Here is a 24,001-nt window from a genome sequence, read left to right as displayed (position 1 = left end):
ATTCCCATCATTTCGGACCTCTGTTTTAAGGTGGGAAGAACTGGAGATACCTATCAGCCTCCACTGGTGACAAAGAGAGCTTGGATAATGACCAGAGACTAGATGCACAACTTGCAGAGGGCTAACATTAAGCAAGGGAAATCCTACCTTGTGCCTTTTAGCTCACTCAGGGTTTATAGGCAAGTCAGCAGCCAGATTCAAAGGGTGAAGGTAAAGGTGCTGGCAATCCTCTTGTCACCTCACCGTCTTGCTGGTTGGTTTTTGTACTGAGATAATCCTTGCTACATAGTGACCTGGCAAACAAAGTCAGCAGTCCATGGCAATCTTGTTCAAAAAGTACATATATTTAATAATGATAACAAATACATTTTTTTTTCCCCCTGGAATTTCCACTACTGTATTTCAGTAAGTCCCTTCTATGGTCACTGCAGTTTGACTGTACATAGCTACTGTCTAAGCTGGATACATGGTTATGTTTTAGCAGTGTCGTACTCATATATTCTCTATAAATATAATAAAAGATTTAACATTTCTGTTTTCATTCTGATTCTTACACGTATTTACTGGGTTTTCACAAAAAATACATGTCTCTTTCCTGCCTCCCCCAACCTTTTATTGGGTTCCAAATAAACCTGAGTTTGTAATTCAAGTCAGTATCTGCCATCTATTCAGGTACGCAAGTCCAATGCACGCAAAAGACGGATTTCAGTGGTCCCCGCTTGCTAGCTTTGCAGCGCAAACATGTTCTTAGCATGAAGAAAAAGAAAATGCTTTGATGTTTTTAAATGAAAGGAAGAGCTAAAATGGACCCCTGGCATGCACAGGTGCTCTGTACAAACAGAAGATGACACTTTTCAATCTGAAAATGAGTAAAATTATTTCAGGGCTGTCTTTCTTATCATATTGGGATTTTTATGTGTATTATTTTACAGGTAGCTTAACTACCCCAGAGGCGGGTGTCCTCACTACACTGAAGAGTACAAGATGCATACAGACTCCCCCGTACCGAACTGACGGGCAGCTTCAGTGCCGAGGTGAAGGTCCCATCTGCAGGGATGAGAAGGGTGCTCTGGGCATTCACGCTCTGCTGGTTTTGCCAGCAAGCATTCAAAATACTGAACAGTCCACTTATCTGTTCTGTCAGTATTTGGATTAATGTCCAATTTTTTTCTTGCAGATTTTGGTGTAAGGCCTGTGCTATGCTGAGAATCGGGAATATGCGCTCAGCTATGGGCTCTGCTGGGGACCTTCTCCCCTGCCTCTGCTGGCCCTCCTCCCCCAGTCCCTGTGCAGCTCTCTCACGAAACTGGAAGGAAAGCTTCTCAAACAGGGGTAACTCTCAGCATTTGCACAGACACCAAACCAATGGGGCCACAAAATTGCTTGCAAAAATATTGATGAAAATAGGGCTTGGATTCCTACTGATGGTCTCAAGGCAAAATCCCCATCTTTCAAAAACAACCCTTAGAAGAAGACAACGCCTCTGCTGCCTGGGGTTTGAAATGACATTAATTGGGTGGGCAGCAGTGGGGCACACGTGGGCCAGGGCTGCCCGCTTGGGAACCAGGCTGGAACAAACTTTGTTGAGACGTCCCATACACACAAACACGTACGCAAGCGCGGTACAGACAAAAGAAAAGAGTAGTCTTTGGCTAAACCTTCTAATTTATAGGAAATGGTTTGAAGACAAAAACAGAACCAAAAAAATGTTGCCAACCTCTCAGATGTATCATTTACTTAGAAAAACAAGACTGGTATGCAGAGCATGGTGCCTTTTAAGAAAGTTAATCTTCACCGCTCATAACAATACCGAATTTTTGGTAACCACTGCATTACCAATCTTGCAGTATAAAACGGCATTGGTACAGGTTCACATGTCCTTTATTAGTCTTTTTAATTCACTGCAGTCTCCCAGAAAAGCCTTCAGGTGTGTCCAGTGCTGCCTTGCTGTAATGGGCTAACGCAGTCCTGCATGTAGGCGCGCCATGGAACTACTATGGCTGCAAAAATCGGAGGTGACTGGATTGTTTAAACACAGCGTGTTGCAATCTGGATTACTGTTTGAAGCATCCACTTGCAGACCCATCATATGAAAAGAACAGGCCTCTAGTGCGGTGAATTTCCATGTGATGAAACTTGTTTTTAAATAATCATGTTTCTTCTGAGTGACACCATTAAATCATCATTTTCTTTAGGAAAGAAATGATTCCATTATTAGCTACTTTATGTAATTAACTGTAAAATCTGCTTTGACTTCCAATACTCCCACTTCTTCTGAATGTTTAGATCACTCGTGTCTTTATTCAAGCTTCTACCAACTTCATCTTCTTGGCAGTGCCTGAAGTTAGCAAGCTGACTTTGGACATAGTATCTGGAGTTTTTCCATTTGTCTAGCCACATGAACAATGCCTGTAGCAGTACCATGTAGTGTGTGGCACGGGCAGATGGAGCACAGGCAGTCTCACCACAGATCCTGGATGGGACCGGCATTCACGGCACCACGCAGATTACCTTGACGAATCAAACCATTAATGCTCGCTGCTCTTCCAATCAACCTTACTGCAATAATAGATGAGAGCAGTGAAAACACATATTCACGTAGCTCTTTCAAGACATGTTTTAGTCTACAGTCAGATGCCAAACGCTAGTATTTCTTAACAGCACAAGCGGAGCCCTTTTCTTTCAACTTTAATATATAGGACAACGCCTTCCTTACAAGCAGACCTCTGATTTTCTACGTTGGACCACTGTAGTGTATTACGTAGTGACAGTAACAAGCCTGTGGCTTTCCCTTCTTGTTAAAAGTAAAAAAAGGTTAGGTCCCAGAGAACAGCAGTGCAAATCCTGGGATGTCAGACTAACACTGGCCGCTGACAGCATCTGCTGCATTGAAGGAAATCTGCGTGGGGCTCATCTGCTGCAGCTGCGGCATCCTCGCTTCCAGCGGCTTGTCGCTCGCCGACTGCATCGTCTGGTTCCTCTTCCGCAGCATCTGTCCGATCCCCATCATGGGGAATCTGCCTCTGCTTTTAACACAGTTAGGGCTGCCCAAGGGGTTGTTGGAAACCAGCTGAGTAGGGGACACTGCTTCTTCCTTGGCCGGATACGCTTTTTCTTCGTACGTGAAAGAGACTTGGGTGGGGTGGACAGGGGATGTACTCCCTGGCTGAAAAAGCGGGGAGAGTGTCCTTTCACTTGAGCTTTTGTAAGGAAAATTCATTGGCGAGCCTAAAATCCTGTACTGATGAGAAGGGGAAACCTGGTCTATTTGGTCCTCTCTGTCAACCGACTCGAAGGAGTGCACAATATTCAGGATGAGAGGAGAGTCCTTTGCCCGGCCCCCGGTCCGGGCCGGCTCCTGCTGCGGAGACTCCTGCCTCTTGAGGAGCCGAGGGGTTCTGGGGGGCGGCTGCTGGACTTCGAGGTACTCCAGGGAGCTGGAAGTGACGCAGCCTGTCTTGGTTGCCAGGGGTTCGTGGAAAGGGCTTACCCCACCGCTGGAGTCTGCAAAGCAATCAGAAAAGGAACCAGAAGAGCAGATTGCATTTAATAGCACTGCCTTCTCTGCCTTACGGCAGACAGCGTCCGACATCACCTTTAACAAATTTTAGAAGAGCATGACAAATGGACTAGCTAAAACAAATGGTCTTAGGGACATACTCAGAACCTAATTCCCTGACTCTCATTTGATAGTTACATTGTTGTTTCATGGGTAATTTATCTGCCCCTTTCCTCAAAGGCAGGAAGAGTGCTTAACCTGGGTAAGACACGGACATGAAATGGAAAACCACAGCTGTCTTCAGCTGTTTGTATTAATTATATCCTCGAAGGCCACGTCTGAGAAATCTCACGTTTCTCCTTTCTTAGAACAACTTTGCATGATTTTAACTGGGTCTGCGTACTGTATTCACTGACGTACCTAGAGACACAGGGGACAACAGTGAGTTAATCCCTAATGTCTTTCCTTGCATTTTGGAACAAAATCTGTTCTTGGTTTCACACATGTAAATATGGAGTAGCTGCACTGGCCAGATTCAGGCTGTTACAGTTGGAACAGATTTGCTGCATCGACTTCAGTGAGAATCTTCTCCCAGCAAGGACCGAATATAAATGGAACAATCTTTGCAGGATTTGGCCCAATAAAACAAAACAGCTCGTGGAGAAGATCTGCTCAGTTTCTACAGGATGCTGGCACTCGCTTATGCCAAGCTAGTCGTAAGAAAACACGTTTTGCTGCTTTTATGGAAAGCTGTCCAAGGAGCCTGCTTTGCTAGGTTCCCCCTAATTGAAAGAATAGTGGACCGGCAGTTAATCATGAGTTCCCTTGGTCTCAAACCATCTAAAAGGGATATAAAATAATTTAGGTCTCCCAGCCCTCAGGTCACAGCCACAAATCTCACATGTATTTCTTTTGAAAGGGATGGTCTTGGCAGGGGTTGAGACCTGAAGGGACGTACGGGATGAAATCACTTGCATTGAGAGTTGTCTGGGAAAAGCAGACCAGTTTAATCTGACTAGCTTCTTTCTACAACTGGTCAAAATTATTTGACCACTTCATTTAAGAAATGTCAAAACACGGTTTCCATAAGCAGAGAAATACTTTAGCTGAGATCTGAATGATTTTCAGGTTTCAGTTCAAAAAAGCACAGAGAAACCTAAAGAGGAAAAAAAATGAACCAGGTTTCTAGTGCCTCCCTCCCCAAAGGAGCAACAAATCTGAACAAAATGAGCATTTTAAAATGTTTTCTAAACTTTTCACAAAAAGTATGTCCCATTTCTGACCAGCTCCCTGGACTACTGCTACCTTGCAGCAGAGGTGCCTGTGCTGCCAGATGAACACCATTTTGACATTTTTTTCAAGTAGAAAGCATCAAACGATAACTCATCAAGTCACGACAAAGAGCATGAAACCACCATAAGCCACCACTCTATACCCTGACACCACAGTAAATGTTTTACATTGCCGTATTTCCCCCTGCTGCTCTGTAGTGACCTCCCATCATTTAGTTCCCTCATTTAACAGCTGGCTACATCACTTTCCTGCTCCTCAATGTCTCCCATCCACGTGTGCACTACCGACACCCCATTTTCCCCGCTGACTCCCCTTTTCCTCCACTCCTTTATTCCACCTCCTTTTGCGAGCAGCTCTCACCCATCCCTCCCAGGCTGCCTCCTCCCCTGCATGATTAATGCGCTGCTCTCCTCTGGCTGTCTCGTCTTTTCCTCTCCCCGTTAATGCTTTTCCCCCTCCTTTTGCTGCCTGAAATTTGCTGGGGTTGGCAGTCCTACCCGCATTTCCTCTCAGCTGCCTATTTCCCCTTCCTCCACCACCAGCTGCTGCAGAGTGCTTCTCCCAGGGATGCCACCGTTACCGGCACTCTCCTCAGGGTGAGTGATTTCTTCCCGTGCTGTCCCTTATCCCCCTCTTAGCAAAACACGTTCCCCGGTAGGAAGAAGCGTCTCTACTGGCTTTGGTTTGTCAGGGATCTGGGGTGGGTGTTGATGCTTTCAAAGCGCCAGTGTGAAGTGCGGCTGATTTTGTATAAGTACGTATAAATAGGGAAAGACGGTTTTTTTTAAAACACGGTGGGAATTCTGTCAAATAAAAAGAGAAGTAAAAGTGAGGATTCATGACTGTTGAACATCGTCATGGTTTCCTCAGGATGTTTCGCTCAATGTTTGACTACGTTATCCAGTCCTCTTTCACATACCACCTCCAGAGCAGACAGCGAATGCAAACCCACGACTATTTACTAACAAACACACAACACACAAGATGCTCTCACTAATACTGCGTGTGCCCACGCATGCACATGCGCACAGGAACACACCACTGGTATTTCTCTCACTGACCTTTCTCTGGACCTCCAGCCTTGGTGACTTTCCGGTCCTTCAGCAGAGCCTTGGTGTTCTGTATCTGCGAGATAAGACAGGAAGAAGGCTGTCTATATGATACTGGACTTTTCTCAGTTTTCTTTGGGAGCTGACGGTGAAGAATCTCCCCTTTCTTTTCTTGTTCTTTGAGTTTTTTGTCCTTTAAGTTGTAAAACAAACAAGAACAATTTGGTTTACTTAAGGGAAGTTTAAATGACCCTCAGACTTATAAGCACTCCACTTGCCGAAACCAAATTAAAAACTGTACCTTTACAAGGAACTTATCCTGGCTACTCAAAATAACTAAATCTTCCATGTCTCATTTTCCTGTGACCTGTTTGATGTGATTTCATGCCTCCCATCTGCTCTGACACTCATGGAGTGTGAAAGTTGGTTTTGGAAAATTAAAGGAAAAGGAAAGCCTTCTCTTCAGGGGCCATTTGTCCTAGGAGACCTCACTGGAGCAAGCAGATGCAGGTTCGTGCTCCTTCATACCTGAAATTTGCCTCCCCATTTAAACACCGGAAAAAGGTCTTTGATTTCTCTTTATTGCGCTTCTTCTGACATTTGAAAAGGTGAGCTGCAAAGCTTTAAAGAAGTTTCAACTCTTTGAGTCATTTATCTTCTGTCCGAACAAGATCCGGAGGAATACAGCCCTCGCTCTGCAACCGCGGGCTCCAATGCTACGCGCGCGTTAGGCTGCAATGCTGGGGCTGCACCTGTGAAGGAGCGCGAGCCGAGTATTAAACCCAACCACCCAGACCTAGTAGTGTTTTATAGCGTCTCTGCAACTGCACAAGACTTTGTGGGAGGGGAGGGGAGAAAATTACTGACCCAACCCTTCACTGAGCCCTAACTCCTTTTCGTGGTGGGGAAGACAGCTGAAGGTGGGACTGCAAATGCATACATCCTAAAAGACAGGCTTGATCTCCAGTGATGACAGAGGAAAAGCAGAACCCGGGAGTGGGGCTCTGAAGAGGAATCCAATTTTCAAAGCACTGTTTTACAGCGAAAATTCATTGTACCTTTTTTCAACGTGAATCACTAGATTCTGCAAGCTGCTTAAGACTCTTTACCTGCCACTGATTTCAGGGGGAACCAAAAGTCTTATTTCACTTCTAAAAATGGGGCATCAAATTTGTGGCCCATATTTTGCTATCCCTCAAATACTTCAAGAATCTCTCACCTTTCTGGAACAAAGCTGTGTGGTCTGGTTTTAGATGTCAGTCTCAAAGAAGTGGGGCTTTTGTTTTGGTTGCTTTGGGGTTGTTTCTTTAGAGAGGCATCTATGTGACATTCTTTGTGTGGTTGTAATTTAAGCAACATGTTTCACTCTGTCTTATTGAAAAGCCACTGTAACTACCAAGTCTGTTTTTAAAAATGCAGGAAAGTTCCTTCACCCAATTATGTGCCAAGACCTGTATTTTGTCTGATAATTACACACTGCCAAAGGGCTGGCTCTCTTGATGATTTTCTTTCGAAAGTTCATTGACATGAAGTCCATTGAAACCCTCAAATGCAAAGTAACGTGCATACACGTGAGAGAGGGAAAGAAAGACACAGAAGACAACTCAGGTTCTCTTGGGCCACTAAACAGCTCTGGAAACATAGTAAGACACCTAAGAGGAAAATAACGGGACAGCACCCCTTTTTGATGATTCCCAGCTCAGACAGAATCCAGATGGCCGCCCAGACAGTGTCTGGGCACTGCTGGGCTCATTAACCATTAAATTTTCAGAAGTTACGGAGTTGGAAGGAAAAGCTTCAGTGAATCATGAACTAGGGTTTTTAGTTTTATGACACAAGTACTTAGGTGACTTGGGAGAGCGAGAACCAGAGACCCTCTCTGAGCTCCTCACCATCTTCACCTCAGTCTCCCTTCATGCATGCGTTTTTTGTGCCCAGCCTTCTCTCCATCTGTCCCTTATCCCCTCCAATTTCTTTCCCTTCAGCTAGCTAAAGCTGGCTAACTCTTCCACAGAAACAAACCAGTGCATTACGGAGCCATCATCACTTTGCTTACATGATACCTCTTCATCCACCTGATGTCTTTCCCCTTGCCTTTAGAGGCTGTAAAAACCTCCGGCACCGAGCATTTATTCCTCCCTGCCCGTGCTGTGCTTGGAACAACGCAACATCTGATCGGTCCCAGGCACCATCTTGGCGAGCACAGTCACTACTGACGACGATGAAGTAATAACAACAGTAATAACAACAACAGCAATAATAATAATAGCAACGCTGTGTGAATAACACGTGGCAACAAGAGTCAGTGGGAGCTGTACAGTTAATTCTGAGCCCGCCACACTATTTTTCCTCTCAAGGCTCTGAAACTCTGCTGCCAAGTTCAGCAGAGACTGGGCTCTACCGAGTATCTTTTTTTAAAGGTACTTGTGAGGATGAGACCAAGTGGTAACTATATTAAGCCTAAAGGAGCTGATCAAGCTTGTTAGCGACTTTCTGCTATTTTGGATAGGTGAGGGAAGAATTTGCATGTCGGTTGCTGCAGCATCTGTCCGAATGCAGGACGTTTCAATGCTGCAATATTTTCAGCCTAACGGTGCAAGAGCCAAGCCGCAGCTCCTCACCTGCCAAGTGCTCCTGACTTTGCCTCACACTGCTGTAATGTCTTCTAAGCAGCAGTAACACAGTCAGACAGTACAATTAAATCCCCGCAAAAAAAGAAAATTCACATATCCAGCATTAGCAATGAATGACTTTACCCTGGATGAACGTTGCAACTAGTCTTTTAAGTATTTTTAGAATTGACTAAGATTGTTTCTCTTAGATGATGGTTGTTGAAGGGGAAACGACCAAAATCCTAAACTCCCAAGGTGCCACATACTACTACATTTTAAAAGGAAAGGAAGATTTCCTTCAGGGGAGTTATAAAAGTTCGTTCTTCACTGTACCGTGCACAGCCATGTAATGGCATGCTGTCGCACAATGCAGGAGTTGTACCGGTATGTTATACTTGAATAGGTTTGGCATTACATCATCCTCTGCTATTTCCTGTCCTGACCTCGACCCGGAAACCTACTCTTAGTCCCAGCAACGGATTTGAAAGGAAGATAAAAAGTATTTGCCTTGGCCATGTCTAAAATAGCGATAGGACAATGACACAAGTTCTTAAAAATTGCAAATTCCTGGAGTCTGAGCCCACTGGCTACCCTGCGGGAGGCAAGTATCCCCAGCGCTGGCCCCCTGGATGTGCTGCAGGGACGACCGCTCATCACCTGAGGCCTCTCCAACAAAAAGAGAGACATGGAGAGAGAGAGACAGACTGCTGCCTCCCTCCCTCCTCCCTGTGCTGCCCATCTGCCCCGAGCACTCAAATGAAATCAGCCTGCCAAACAGCCTGGTTACTTAGCACCGACAGCAGCTCTCAGCACCCTCAGCCCTGGCAGCTCTCAGCACCCTCAGCCCTGGCGCGCTGATGCCACCACCCCAGGTTAGGGAACCTGATGGAGAGGAGGGGCTGGGCACGACCACTGCCTGCGTGCCCCCCTGCCTGCCCCAGCAACAGGCGGTGCTGCTGGCCGGCAGCCCCCCGCCCGAGGCAAAGTCCTTATTTCACGTCGCTGGAGCGAGGTGGAAGAAATTCGGTCAGCTGCAGAAACTGAAGCTGACCAGCTCTCTCCCTGCTATTCCCATGGCAACGCACAGCTTCGCTCTCCGTGCAGGGTCTGCCTAGGGACCAGTGCCTCCCAGTTCCCCTCTGGAAATGGGGGGTGATAAAGGGAGTCTGTCTCCAGCTTATGAACCTGCCTGAGCTTACAAAATCCCTACCCCTGAGTCCTGGGGGCACCCGCTGATCCCAGTGGCACAGGCTAGACACTACCAGGGCTGTGTTCCCATACACATGAAGGCATTTTAGGAGAGATGTCTGCCGTAGTTACAAATGGCAGTAGCATCCCAGGGTCTGTATTCACCCACCTGTGCTGCTGGAACTGTCCTGGTACAGTAAGGGTAACACAATCCCCTTGTGTAAATACAGCTAAAGCGATATAAAACATGCTTTATACTCAGCTATGCCCATGCAGAAACAGAATATACTGTATTATTATCACGGTGTCTGCACTGTGATTGCATCAAGGTAACTATTTCAAGAAAGAAACGACACCCCCTCATCCTCTAAATAGCTACACTGGGACTAACTCCGAGTGCAGAGGAGGCTTTGGAGGGAGCCTTTATCCCTAAGCGTGCCTACAAACCAAACTGGGGTCATACAGTGGCACTACCGTTAGTTTTCAATTATCCTTATGGAAGTCAAACACCAGTTCCCTTCTAGGGGCGTGGGGATTTCAGGACCACCACCAAACCAGACCACGCATTTCTCTCTCAGCTACACGTGGGTGCACAGGCAGGCCTTGCTGGAGATTCCCCTGCACGGGGTAGGTACGCAGAAGCTGTAAACTAATGCCTGGATGGCAGGCAGAGCACACCCGTGGCTCTCCATCACTGCACAGAGCAGTGACAGCAGCAGGTGGAAGAAGCTGGCCTGGGGAGCATCAGGATGCACCACGCGACACCTGCAGCGTTCACCTCCAGGTACCTGCCTGTGTTTCCAGGGGAAGGTTGCCCTGAAGAGCTTGAAGTAAGCCGTCAAAGAGCCTTTTGAAATATTATATTCATTGAGTCTACCCACTGCTGATACATTTTAAGTAAGGTGGGTTTTGATTTATGTAAGAAAAGAATGATAAGTACGTTGCCCTGATATTTCCATCTGGCTTGCAGTTCAGTTTGTCTTGCAAGCAGTCTTTAAAAGAAACAAAACCAGCCATGATACACACCTGCCCCTGCAATTAGATCACCAATCCGGTGCTGAAGAGTAGCTTTTGAAATAGGCACGCTCTTCAGAAATACTGCTTTTTGTGTTGGTAGGTAAGACTTGCACAGCTCATATTACTCTTGCAATTTTAGTGATTGGCAAAGAATCAGCCAGGGAAGCAAAATCCAGCCATGAGAAGACTCCTATTATCTGATATGTATTCTTTTAATAGCTTCTCTATTTGCAGGCAAAAAGACTGGAGACCGACAGACCAAAAGGTAACCTGGTTAAATCTTTTCTCTGGCCAAGGGCAGTCCCTCATGATGTAGTGGGCGAGTTCTGCATCACTTCTCCTACGAAGCAAAAAATACTAACTTGGGCAGAGTTTTGTGCTAATGAGTTTCACTGTTTCTGGTAGGCAAGCCAGGGTTGGCCCAGGACACCAGGAACACCAGATGAGCAGGCAGGGTCACCCTGGCTGCCACTCAGCTCTCTGCCCTACGCCACCAAGGTCTTGAGATTCAAGGCAACACAGTTATGGTCTTCTTAGGACACCAGCAACTTGCACCCCAGAATGAAACTACCCCGTAAAGAAGTTGATATTATTTTGCTAAACAAAGCATTTAAAACTTTTATTTTCTTCATAAAAGCTGAAAGTCACCTTTACACTTCCACCCTAGGGGGTTGCTATTTGTTCCTTCGAAAAGAAATTGAGGGAGCTATTTTTCCTGCACAGGCAAGACCACAGGTCTTTTGTTTCTCCATAGGTCCAGAAACCCATCGCCTTAATCACAATTGCCAGGGATCCTCAAATTCAGTCTGCTTTCAAAGTACCTTAACCAGCTTTAATGAGCTTTACCTCATAGGAGTCTTTATTTGCCTTGTATTTTTCTATCTGGTATAGTTGGTTCTTGTGGCAAATATTGTCCTGGCCTTCAGACTTCTGTGGAGAGAGAAGCACAGAAAAGTAAAGTATGTAAGATAATTAGAGAAAACTAACATTCAATTACTGCTTAATGGACTATATCCACACTTGGCATTCAGTGGAGGTGCATCAACTTACAGAGATGGTGAATTTGGTCCATTATGTTTTAAATATCATTGATGGCATCACGTAGGAGCCTACAGACCCTCAACTAGTTAAGACTCCTCACCAGACCCACAGGCAACTATGTGGAGAGGCCAAGGGAAGGGAGCGTGCAGCTTGTCTTTGTGCGCTGTGCCCATCCTAGCACTCCAGCAAGCACCACGCAAAACGTGGCTAGCGAAGCGAAGCTCCCCTGGATGTACAAGGAAGGGTGACATGTGGCAGCAGACTCCTGCCCTAGAGAAAGATGCTGTGCAAACCCCTCAGTGGGGCTTCTGACCCCCGAGCCATACTCAGGGGCGAGGAAGGTCAGCAGGAGATTAGGAGACTATATTCATGGTCTTTCTGATGTAAAACTTTCAGCTAAGTTTTCACTTAAAAACTAAATAAAATCTTAATGGCTCTTTCAGCTTCCTCTTGATTTCCTGAATCAAATTACATTGTGTTATTGATATTTCAAGCAGCAGAATTATCTCAACATACACAGTACGCCACAAGTCACAAATAAGGCTCTGCATGGCAACAGTTTGCTTTCTATAGGGTAACTGCCTAGCCGGAGCGGATCTCCTATGGAAACATGGACTCGTGAGACGTAAAGCCTATCAGCAATTCTCTCTTCAACCTGGGGAACCTTACCTGAAATAACGTTATTAGTTTGCGAGGAGTACTTCCCCTTCATAGTTACTGCTACAAAATTAGAAAAAAATCTCGGCTAAAGCCTTGAGATCAAATGCCAGCAAGCATTTTTTTACCCTCCTCACCCGCTCGTCCAAAGAATCAGCATTAAGCAGTACTTACCCTAAGGCTTGCCAAGTAGCGCTCCAGCTTCTTATTAAGTAGAAAGTAGATGGCAAGCGTGTGACTTGCCCTGTTTGAGAGCACAGTGTTGATGACGTCGCTGTTCTTGTAACCGAGCTTCTCAGTCATATGGAGCAGCACACTTTGGCTGAGGTCCTCAAGGTGAATCCTGCACAGAAAGAAGCAGAGCATGCCATTCGTACCGTCCTCCCAGTGACAGAGCCCTGCCAGCCACAGGGGACGTGGCAGAGCGTAAAGAAGAGGCCTGAAAGGCTCAGTAATGTGAGTGTGATTCGCCCTCTTCTCTCATGAGCAGGTACGAGAAGGACAGACTATTCGGGAATCGTGGGTGCTGTGGGAAGCTGTGACAGCTGAATGAACAGCACTCTTCCCACCAAGTCAGAGGGACCTCATGTCCTTCCCTGACCTGAAATGGCACCGTGATGCTCAGGATGCCGCTGTTTGTTACCCTACATCTGACCGGTGAAGACTGTCAAGATAATCCGGCTGGTTTTGAAGGAAAAGAGGTAAAATCCAGCTCAGGTAGCTACATTTTGCTTTCTGAAATGACCCTTTTCTTGTAATCAAACACCACAGTGTTCAGCTTCACCCCTTACCTGTTGCATGATGTCCATGCACTAAGTAGCTAGAGAATTTCACCCCGGAGAAAGAGGATGTACAGGGAGGGTTACTACAGCAGCTCTCAAACTGGTAAAACTACTGCTATACTCATGTCAGTTGAAAGCACGAGTACAACACATGATCATGTATGTGCTCTCTTGTAAAGCCTGTGACAGACTCAGCCAAGGCGAGAAATGGAGTACAGCAGCCTTGTGGAAATGGCAAAGCATCTTCTCAGTCTAAGTTAAAAACAGATTTTCCAAAGAACTCTGCTCCTATTTAGACCTCTAAATGTGCTGGCCGGCTTCCCAGATGTGCCCGTCAACTCCCATCCATCTCCAAAGAGATGCTGGCTTTCATTTGGTTTCTAAAGGATATTCCTTGCTCCTAATATCAAGCCTAGTATCTGGCTAAGGCAACTCAGGGGAGCTTAGGTTGCGGGCTTTTTTTACAACCTGCCTTCCCCCTTCAAAAGGACCATTCTCCACCTTTCCACTCCTGCCCTGCTGTCCCCCTGTCCTGTGCACCTGTGATGCGAGGAATGCCTGGACAGCAGTCTGGGTCTGATGTAGAGGACTTAGACAAGATGTAAAACACAGTCTGGAAAATCTCAAATAACTCTTTTCCTTTATTTGGCATGCTTATTAACATTTGTTCTGCAGCTAAGGAATGCTTGGGGTTGTTTTTTTTTTACAGTTCAAAGGCAAAACTTATCTTGGCCATTGCACGTAAAAGCATCTGGACAGCAAAAGAAATTCAAGTAATTTTGGGAAATTTTTGCTGGCCTTCGGGGAATTTCTTTAATAAAAGCAAGCTTATAAAAAGCCTGGGAGAATATTCTCCTGAAAATGCAGTTTCTGCTGTTCTTCCACCTTATCTCCATGCTCTCCCCTTTCCCACCATGTTCCTGTCTTGGGAACAGCGGATGTTACCCCCAAAATGGTGGAATAGCACTGCAACAACATAACACAGCTTCTTGCTTGTGTTATAAAAAGTATGATTAAGAGAGGAAGTGATTCCTTGCAAATTCAGTAGTGGATTTTTCAGAACTATTTTGACACATCTCACACACATCTGCACACTAACAAAAACTTGGAGAAACTCTGTCAAAGCTGACTCTAGTGGTACTTTCTGAGGCAAGCTCAAAAGGAGTCTAGCCATGTCTTTAAATATTACAAACTTTATAGAGTATTTTCCCTGTAAGGCTCCAGTATGACAAATTCCAGGTAGGTCAAGCTTGGGGCATAAACTAATTAAACTAAAGAAATACTATCCAAAAAATGAAGTGAAAGAACAAATCTGTATGGCTTTTATCCTTTACAGCTTCACATAAAACCTGGGTTTGGATCGAAGGAGTATCTACTTTTCTCTTGTTTTCAGACCAAATGATGAGAAAAGCAGTGCAAAGAGAAAGAGAGAAAAAAAGTAACTGACTTTTTTCAATAGCAAAGCATAGCATTCCACATTGGCGTTCCCTTTAAATGTGCTTATAATAGGAAAGGATTATTATCATCATCATATACACATATACGCATGAGCAAACATATGCCCTCTCTATAGTTTGGCACTGCATTTTCTTCTGTTCTTCCATTTGATTCGCTTGCCTTTAGGAGGGAATGATTAATGGGCACTCCATAAATAAAGAGCATTGCACAGCTATTCTATCTAATAGAGGTCGGCCTCTTTTGTAAGTCACCTACCTAACTGCACCAATGAGCCGACTCTAGAAGGGACGCTTCCACCACAACCTGACTAAAGCCTGACAACTGCAAGCTAAGAAGACAAAAATAGAGGCATGAAAATGTACCTACAAATGCAAAAGAATTGTGAAAGCACATTCAAGCCACATTTCCTTCTTTTCTCCTCTTTTCTGCAGATAAGTTGCACGCAGCAAAAGAATTAAATTACCCATACAGCTCTCAGTTACACTTACATTCACTTAACAGATGTCACGTTTAGTGGATTGATTAGACTCATTATAACAGTGATTTCATTAGCTTAATGACTTATTCAGTTTACACTTGTTTTCCCTTTCTTTACCATACAATGTTCATATGTGCTATACTTCAGTACAGTCCAATGCACCATGGAAACTCAAATTTCCTTTCGTTGGACAGCATACTACGCAAAATAACTCAGCTGCCCTTAAATTTGGGGCAGTAATGTCAAGATAATGGGTCTGCCCATTCTCATTCTTATTCCTTGCAAAACAATTGTTCGTAGGGGCCACCTTTATATTCTGTCCACGTAGGTCTGGGGATTGCAGGCAGCTGGCCTCACATTTGCCCTCCCCATTTCAGTGGATGGCTCTAGTGATGCCTCCAGGCATCCAAGCTGCTCAACTTCTATCCAACCATATCTTGAGAGCAGGAAACCTGTTATTCTCCTCAGGTCAAACAAAGGCATAGTCACAGTGATTCTCCACAATGCAGTACCTGAAAGTTAAGACACTACCTCTGGAAGGGAAATGCCTGCTGCTAAATTAGGGCACCTCCGTTGCCTGTCAATGCAGAGGGAAAAGGGAGGTGACTCAGGTAGGAGCCAGGACCGTGCGGGCTGCGACCCATAAGCCAGCCAACAGCAATGTCAAAGGGAAAGGTCTCCAAAGATTCCTAAAGGTTGTCCCGAGATTCAGGGCTCAAACTGATTTCCTGTGCCCGGGTCTCAGCATGATCAAGCGGTAGCAGCGCTCGTCACCTGCATCAGCAGTAAGAGGGGTGCTGCAGGTGCCTCTCAGCCCCACAGGGGTTGGACCCATGACTCTGAAACATACCCTGTTCATCTGGCTAGCAGTGGAGCAGAGGGGAAAACGGGTGGGAGGCATTCTTACCAGCAACGCTGTGACCTGGGCTGAATGCTGAAGGCTGGCTGTATGCATGGCTTGAGCATGCCTATGGGACCGAGTCCTTCAGGGCACCAACACAAAGAGATGGCCTGACTGCTGAACACCAAATCATTTTTGGGTGGAGGACAGTGGTTCAGACATTCAGACAAAAGTAAGTCATCACACCCCTAGGCATATGCTACATCTGGTATCTGGCAACTGAGTAAACTGTAGGGGGGAAGTTAGGATCTTCACTTAGGGACTCTCCTCTTAGCAAGTTAGGACAGAAATTTTGGGGCACTATCAAATTTTCAGCACCAAAATTAGGCTTTAAGTTGCTGTCCTTGCCTCCGTGTTACTTAGGATCTTGGCCTGCAAGCTAGCAACTCCTAGTGAATCCTCTGAAGGTACTAGATTGTGTATGAGACACAGCTGGAGGGCTTTGATACAGGAAGGAGGTTTTATCTGATCAAATATAGACATATATTTCTAAGTGAGTTGCCTGAGGCTCCATTTACAGTCACTGGAGAGGAACTCGGATCTCTTGGGCACAAAGTCATCCTATTGCAGAATCAAAAAGAAGTCAGATGAATCATTCTGTAGAAAGTTGCCTTATTTCTCTCCATTGACTGTAACGAGAGCCCAGGCTGGCTGGCCCATGTGTTGACTCTACACTGCAAGTGTTTAAAGTCAAGCAAGATTATTTCTAACCAAGGTGGACCACAAGTATCTTTCTTTCTTTTTCTTCTTCCCTAGAGGGATGGTTGGCTGGCCTTGAGACTGAACATGGCCATGTTCTCTGTTTGCATTTAGTCATGCGTTCAGCATAAGATCATTTAACTCTGACCCTTCTCACCACGGTGTGCATATTTACCTAATCCACAGAACCTCACGTATGTATCACAAACAGGCATAGCCTCTACTGGAAAGGAGCTTGGCTTTTACCAACAAACAAGGGGAAGATCAGAACTGATGAACTACCTGTCACTCATATCCATTCCAAGGTCTGGAGCCAATTAATCATGTGATCTGCACCCCAGACCACCCTGCAAATAATGCATCTTACGCCAGCTTCTAATTTAAGGTATTTTTTCTGACCATTTTAAGTAACACATATTCAATGGCCAATCCTAACAACTTTTAGGATGGAGTCACAAAAGCAATCCCAGAAAATGCAGTGGGATGCTGTCACACAAGGAATGAAACTGCAACGCCAGAGTCACTTATGTTTTAATGTATATACACCCTGGCAGGCTTTCTCCACGCTTTCGCACGGTACCTGTTTGGATACGTGACATTAGGTGGTGCTCTCCCAGGGTAATTCTCATTAAGCCACCGATTTGCAAGTGCCTGCTGGATGTTTGGCCTCTTTGCAGGATCTGGCTCTAGTAGAGATCGTAGAAAGTTTACGGCCGCTGTGAAGAAATCAAGAAAAACAACAGCTATGTCATACGCTTTATGACTTAACGCAGTAGTTGAGTTACTACAGGTGTGTAGCCTGACCAAGAGTATACTAAAAAGGCACATTTTCCTTACGGTATGCTCTAATGTCCTTGAGAAAAAGGAAAACCTGATAAGGGATTAGTAAGTAAAATAAACAATGATTTATAGTCACAATGATTTATAGAGTCATAAAGGAGACAAGAAAAAGCGCCTTTTGTTTCAGAGCTTGTTTGAAGTTTCCGAGCAGGTTAGCCAAAACTTAATTTTTGTATGAGAACAAGAGGCTGGAGTCAGGTCAGAGGCAAATCACTCAATCTGTGTTTAAAGTAGAAGGAGATGGACTGGGGGTGAGTGGAGGGGAGGGATGCAGAGCTGGGAGGGAAGACATGGAGACTTGGGCTCCCTTTGACATTATAAGGACAAATTCTTTCCTGGCTTCCCTCCAAGCTACAATCAGTTGCAGGAGGTTTTAGCCAAATTAAAAGAGTACAGTAAAATTAATGGGCCTCTTTCTGTTTTCAGATACTAATCTTCAACTTACAGTGACATTCAACCATCCCTTGGGAGTTTCTTGCAAAACCCCTCAAAAGTACTTTTCTGATATTTTTAAGTCATGTGCTTCTTATATGGTTAGGAGCAATGAAATCAAGTGATTTGCATAAAGACTCACAAGAAGTGCATATCTGACCTGAAAATAAACTGGTTTAACTAGGTCTGGTCTTTATTCCTCAAATTATCAAGGCCAGATTCAGTTTATTGGCTACAAGATAGTAAAGAGTTAACTATGTCCTCTACAGTTTCCTGCACGAAAGATAAAGAAACCTAATTCTGGGAGAACCAAGATTGGAATGATTTTGTAGAGGAGTCAAGTAAGATGATGCCAAATGAGTCCCAAATGAAGTCAATGGCAAGCAAGAGGCAGAAGTGATGGCTGTGGCATAGTTTTCTCCAGGCCAGATGGACAGGACCTTGCGGGCTTTTTTCCACCTTCTCCCACAGCAGAGCTGTGGTTCCCCTCCTACGCTCTCCTGAGCGTGTCGTGTCTACTCGTCTCCTTACTGGCGCAGGTGCCCTGGGCAGTGGCAGCACAGGACCCCTGTGGCACGGGATGGCGTCCTCTGGGATGTGTCTTCTGGGTAAGCCTCAGTACAGCCTTGCCAACACAGCTGCTTCACCTCAGCGCAGGCAAACCAAACCCCTTAAAGGCTTGTGTTATAAAGCAGATCAAACTGGATGTGCTAACGCCTCAATGCTAGAAAACTGTGAAATTATAAGCCAGTCCTCCCATTCGGCTTTACCGGCGTTGGGTCTCACCGCCACAGCATGCTCACTCAGCACCACGCCATCCCCTACTCCGAAGCAGAGCAGCCGCGACGTGTCTTCTCCACCAGCAATACAGCGAAACCCTCGTGAATCCTTGTTCCCACGTGCAATTTAAGGAGGATAATACGCCTGCTGGTGAGGCTACGATGGCCTCATCTGAAAAGGGTTAGGTTAACCCTAAGGGACAGCGCCGCTGCCCTTCACAGGTTCTACTCGATGAGACTGCTGCCCTCCTCTCACCTCCTGAGGGGGGTCATGCCCACCTGCATCACCCCCCTCCCGCAGTACGGGACAGGGTGGCTGGGCTGGCGCGCCAGGGCAGGGCGGCGGATGAGGAAGGGAGGGTTCCTCCTCAGATAAAGCAGGGTTAGACCCGATGGGTGCCGACTCCTAACAGCTTGGGTAACCTCGGCGTTCAACATCCTGCAGAAATCAAGTATCGGCTGGAGAGGGCCCTGAGAGGCTATGCCTGTCAACGCAGGCCGACCGTCAAGAAGCTCATATGTGGAAGAGAGAGAGTTATGGCTATGTATTTACCGGTTCAGCTAGGCATCGGCTGGGTTTTTTCTAAGCTTTCTCTTCACAGATCGCTGATTTATGTGAGATACTTTACTTAAATCTTTCCCAACATTTTTGTTATTTTGCTACAACAGCAATATTGCAGAAGCAGCAGGAAAAGGCTACATCCAAGTTCATAAACCTGCTGGAAGTGGATGCTATGGCTGCTCTCTGCGTGTCCCAAGTGCCCCCCCATCATGCCTCTCAGGCGTGGAACCCCCCATTATGGCAAACAATAAACCCCTTGTTCTTCCATTTCACCTCCTCTCTCTCCAGTACATCCCCCATCTCTGTGCTAGAAACCGCACACATCCCACAGGTTCAGAGCAAAACAAATAACCTCTCCTGAAACCAACACCCTCCCCCTCCATCACCACCACCCTCGGTCCCCAAATCAGGTAATGTCTCCTTAAAAATCTTACTTTTTTTTCCCCCTTGGCAAAAGGCAGGCTAATTAAATGAAGCTTGTGAAGCACCACAGAGATCAACAGATCCAGACCGGGAGATAACAGTTCTGGAGAGAAGATCCCCCCCGCGCGGCTCCCTGGCCGGCCGGACCCGGGTGACACAGCGGAGATGAGTAACAGCACCTTGGCCGATTTGAGCTGTCAGATGGTACGGGGAGGAGAGAAGCCTTTTCCAGTTTGTGGGACAGCAAAATTAATCCCCCAGGAAGCAAACGTGAAGCTGCCCAATCGATTTTTGGACCCACCGTGCCTGAAGCCATTTTTCCTGCTGCACCACGTAGGCTGGCGAACAACGGGCACTGTGAACCACCCTGCCAGAGCCTCATTATGTGAGGCCTCGTCTACAACGAGCTCGAGGCCAGCACTAATGTGATTAGCCGGTGACCTGCACTCAGTGGAATTTTGTTCCCATGGTGTAATTTGGGGGCAAACTTTGCTCTTTTGACAAATGAGAGACCAGCATCATGAGAAACTACATTTTTCTCTCAACTTCCTTGAGCGTACTGAGCTCGGTGATGACCAGAAATGGAGAGCGCTTCAGTGGGGATTACAAGTCCTCAGCTGTCTTCACGTTCCTTGTCGTGAGCGAAACCAACTTAAGTGTCTTGCTCACACTGTGAGGGTGTGCCTGGTTAAAATGAGGTGTACAGGTGTTGCTTACAAAACCGGCCGGAGGAAATGCGATGAGGTCATTTCACAAGCCACGAGCGAGCTCCACCTAAGAAAATCCTTCCTCCAAACTACAAGCACTGGTAGACAATGGCTTTTCTTCTCATCTCCACTTCACTTCTCTGCTCCAGAAGGAAGACCACGAACACACAGAGGTGGTAAATTGAGGATAAAAGAGGAATGTGTGCAAGGTGAACACCAACTTCCTGAACAACTGAACTCCGCTCAGCCAAATCAGTCATCAGATAGCTGTGTTGTTTAAGAAGCTGAATGAAAAGCAGTTTCCTAAACGGGAAAATCAAACACTAACTCCAAATTTTCCCTGTTGTTACACAGTTGCTTTAGGTGTTCACAGTCACCCAACATTTAAACTAATACAAATAAAATATACTCTTGCTTAGTGATAAGAATGGCTGCTTTTACGATGGGACTGTGTGTTCAGTAACTGTGAAATTAAATATTGAAAGACAACATATTGAACAAGCAAAACAGACTCCTGCAAAAAATCTCTACTCATATATATGAATTTACAGAAAAAGAAAACCCGATTAAAGAAGAAGATCCATAAACCTAAGAAGTTAACAAACACAACAATTCGCAGAGGAGCAGAGTTTCTACCTACTGACCCAAAGCCTAACCGTGGCAAGAACAAATTTCATCTTAAATCACAGTTTGCCATGTCAGTGAGCGTGCAAGGCCGCTGACTTAGATCAAGAACTGATGCGTACCTTTGTTCACAGTGAGTAAAGGTTAACACATTTATATCTATTCCATTAATTTGCCATCATCTCTGAAAGTTCAAGCTGCTGCAGTTCTCGCAGGATAAACAAAATACCGTTTTCACTGGAGACCGTACTGTCAGTGAGCTACAAATGCTACAGAGACGCATTTGCGAGAAAATTTGATCTCCATTATAAAATGGTAGGACGAATGAAACAGCAAAATGAAACCCGTCAAAAGTAACGTTATCTTTTTTGTCACCCAAGGTCTGGTCTGCTACAGGCCTTTCGTGGGTGATTCAGCCTTCAACACATGAGTTGTCCCAGTGAAGTCAGTGAAATCTCCCACTTAAAGACGACTGAAAGAAAACAATGATTGGGGAAACAGTCCATTGGTTCAAAGACACTACACAGCCATTATATAACTGCTTTTTATTCGTAAAAGCCTCACTCTGGGAGGTAAGTTTGGTAAATTTTTTGCCAAACTTGGAAAATGTCTACTATGATATGCAAGTCCTTGAATTCAAGAGTAACTTTGCAATTGATGCAGGATTTGGCATCTAGATCAGTACAGCACAAAGCAGTCAGTATAATCTTTCTTTTAATTTACTCAGTGGGGCTTTAGAGTGCGTGCTAGAACATTAAATAGCCATTTGGTGCAACTGAATCCTCACGGGAAGTCTCCAGAATGGAAATACCAAACACTCTAATGGCATCAAATAAGACGGCAAGACTTGCAGCATCCCAGCTCACTTGTAAACCTACCACTTTACAACATGCCAGCAACGTGAACTGCTGGCAAAAAAGTTTACTTCATACAGATGCTGAGTGAACAAGGAACAACATACTCTGCTTTATCCACAGATGACCTGTGTGAGAAAACCCTTAACTACCTACTTCTTCCGTATGCAGGTAAATCTGCACTTGGATAATTCATCTTGTGACACAACTTCCAAGGGCTTTCTCTTATCCCCCATAACAATGGTTGCCATCCTTAGTGTACTGAGTGAAAATGTATGCTCTGTTACCCATTTTCTATTTGCAATCTTTTAATTTTATTGAATGTCCCTTGTAAACACACTGCCGGATAAGGAGAACAGAAGCTCTCCACGAACAATAAATTTAGCATACAAAATTAAAACCCAACTACAAAACAGAGTTTGTTCCAAATGCTGACAATGGTCTTGCTATCAGCTGAAAAATAATTCTGTTGCCTAGTGACATGGCTTTAAGCCATGGAAGCAGGAATTAATATTTCTAATACTAATACATCAACAATTTTGCATTCTGTGAACACACAAAGGTTATCACAGGCCACTGTCCCAAAATAACTTTCTGTGTGCATGTCATTATTCCATAATAAATGTGAGGTCATTCAAGGTAGCTTATCACTCAACCCTAGTCATGATAATGCCCAGGAATTTGTTATTCCAAAATAATGTGTTCATGCATCCATACCCTACGCTAAAATCTTCTGAACATGCAAAACTGACCAACTACTCTAAACAGCAATTTCACAGATTTTCACAGATTTGTTCCTCTCATATTCAGCACAACTTGGTGCTTCTCCAGCTTACATACAGAAGTCAGAGCAAAAGGAGTTATACTACAGCAACTCCCGCAGATCATTTGGAGGCTAAAATGAAAAAAAGAGTATTTTTCACAATTAGCATGCCATGTCGGCAGCATGACTCACAATCCAGAATTCAACGCAATGGTTCTGACTGACTGGATCTGAACAGGTCGCAGCACACCCCCTTGATTACCTGTAGAGAGCTGGGTGGGGAAAGGGTTCATTTCTTTGTCCACCATTTTCTGGTATAAAGCTCTCAAACTGAACGGCTCCACGGTAAAAGGTAATGTTCCAGTCAACATTGCGTACATGTTCACCCCACTAAAAGAAAACATAGAGAAAAAGAAGCCAAAATCATCAGCAACAAGGAAAAACATAGGCTTAGGTTTTAGTGACTGTACTTCATCTATAATGTCTGACAACTATTGAAAAAGACCAAAAGAAAGCTCTCTCTTCTGTTGCACACAATGATCTGGGCAAGAATTCCCAGAGGTTTGCTCATGGAGGGTCACACAATGTGTAGGACATAAACCGGGAGCCACAGAACCGAGCCCAGCTCTTAGGCAACTCCTCGGCTAAATGCCACGCCACAATTAAGCCTCTCTTCAGGCTGCATAAACACGCTGCTTTCAGGGGCCTTGTCTCGGTGCTGCCCTGGGTGTGGAACGACTGCTCGCACCAACGGGGACATCGTAGCTCTTGGGTCAGTGCCCAAAGATTTCCACTGACCTCCACAGCCTCTGGTGCAGCCCAAAGATCAGGTGTGAGCAATTACATTTCTCAGAGCAGAAAACTTACTGCTTATTTATGCCCAGCGAAGTCAGCGATGAAAAGTGGGTTGGGCACTCTTGTTCTTTTTCCTCTTAAAAGGGCTTTAAATTCAATTTGAGTGGAATTCCCCCCTTTTGGGAATTTGTTTCCCCAGCCTGCTGAATACACGTATGTGAACAGAAAGAAACTAAACTGGTGTGCTATCATGAACTGTGACCACAGACTTGTTCAGCTATGAGGAAGGGGAGGAGTTAACCATACTTTCTTTTTTTTTAATTAAAAAAAAAGAGCAAGACACTATTACTGGAGAAGTTTAAATGATTTACAAGAATGACTGTGCTCTGTTTGCCTGCGTTCCTCAGGGTTGGTACTCTCACCCTTGATGTGGACAGATGGCCCACTGCTGGAGTGAGAAATTCAGTAGTCATGCAATGATTAAGCTGTGGATCTCCTTGGAGGACAGACTGCAAATTAGGCTTCAGCAGAGGAAGTTCTAAAGAGCC

At 45.2% G+C, this 24,001-nt stretch overlaps 1 protein-coding gene across 2 annotated transcripts in view; it reads right to left on the bottom strand.

Moving 5' to 3' along the window:
* Window positions 1-323: 323 nt before the first annotated feature.
* The window catches only part of HUNK (hormonally up-regulated Neu-associated kinase), a 59,992-nt gene continuing 36,314 nt past the window's right edge, over window positions 324-24,001 (bottom strand). Inside the window, exons 5-10 of one of the 2 annotated variants that reach the window (XM_075517444.1) lie at window positions 22,921-23,048; window positions 17,255-17,390; window positions 12,531-12,699; window positions 11,505-11,588; window positions 5,854-5,917; window positions 324-3,504 (exon numbers count right to left, since the gene is read on the bottom strand). In XM_075517444.1, coding sequence (XP_075373559.1) covers window positions 2,858-3,504; window positions 5,854-5,917; window positions 11,505-11,588; window positions 12,531-12,699; window positions 17,255-17,390; window positions 22,921-23,048 — 1,228 coding nt within the window. In that variant the 3' untranslated portion in view covers window positions 324-2,857. Of the gene's footprint in view, window positions 3,505-5,853; window positions 6,035-11,504; window positions 11,589-12,530; window positions 12,700-17,254; window positions 17,391-22,920; window positions 23,049-24,001 lie in introns of both variants that reach the window. The other variant, XM_075517435.1, reaches the window with a different exon arrangement.

Source organism: Mycteria americana, chromosome 1, assembly GCF_035582795.1.
Source record: "Mycteria americana isolate JAX WOST 10 ecotype Jacksonville Zoo and Gardens chromosome 1, USCA_MyAme_1.0, whole genome shotgun sequence".
NCBI lineage: Eukaryota > Metazoa > Chordata > Aves > Ciconiiformes > Ciconiidae > Mycteria > Mycteria americana.
This window is presented reverse-complemented; position numbering and strand designations above follow the sequence as displayed.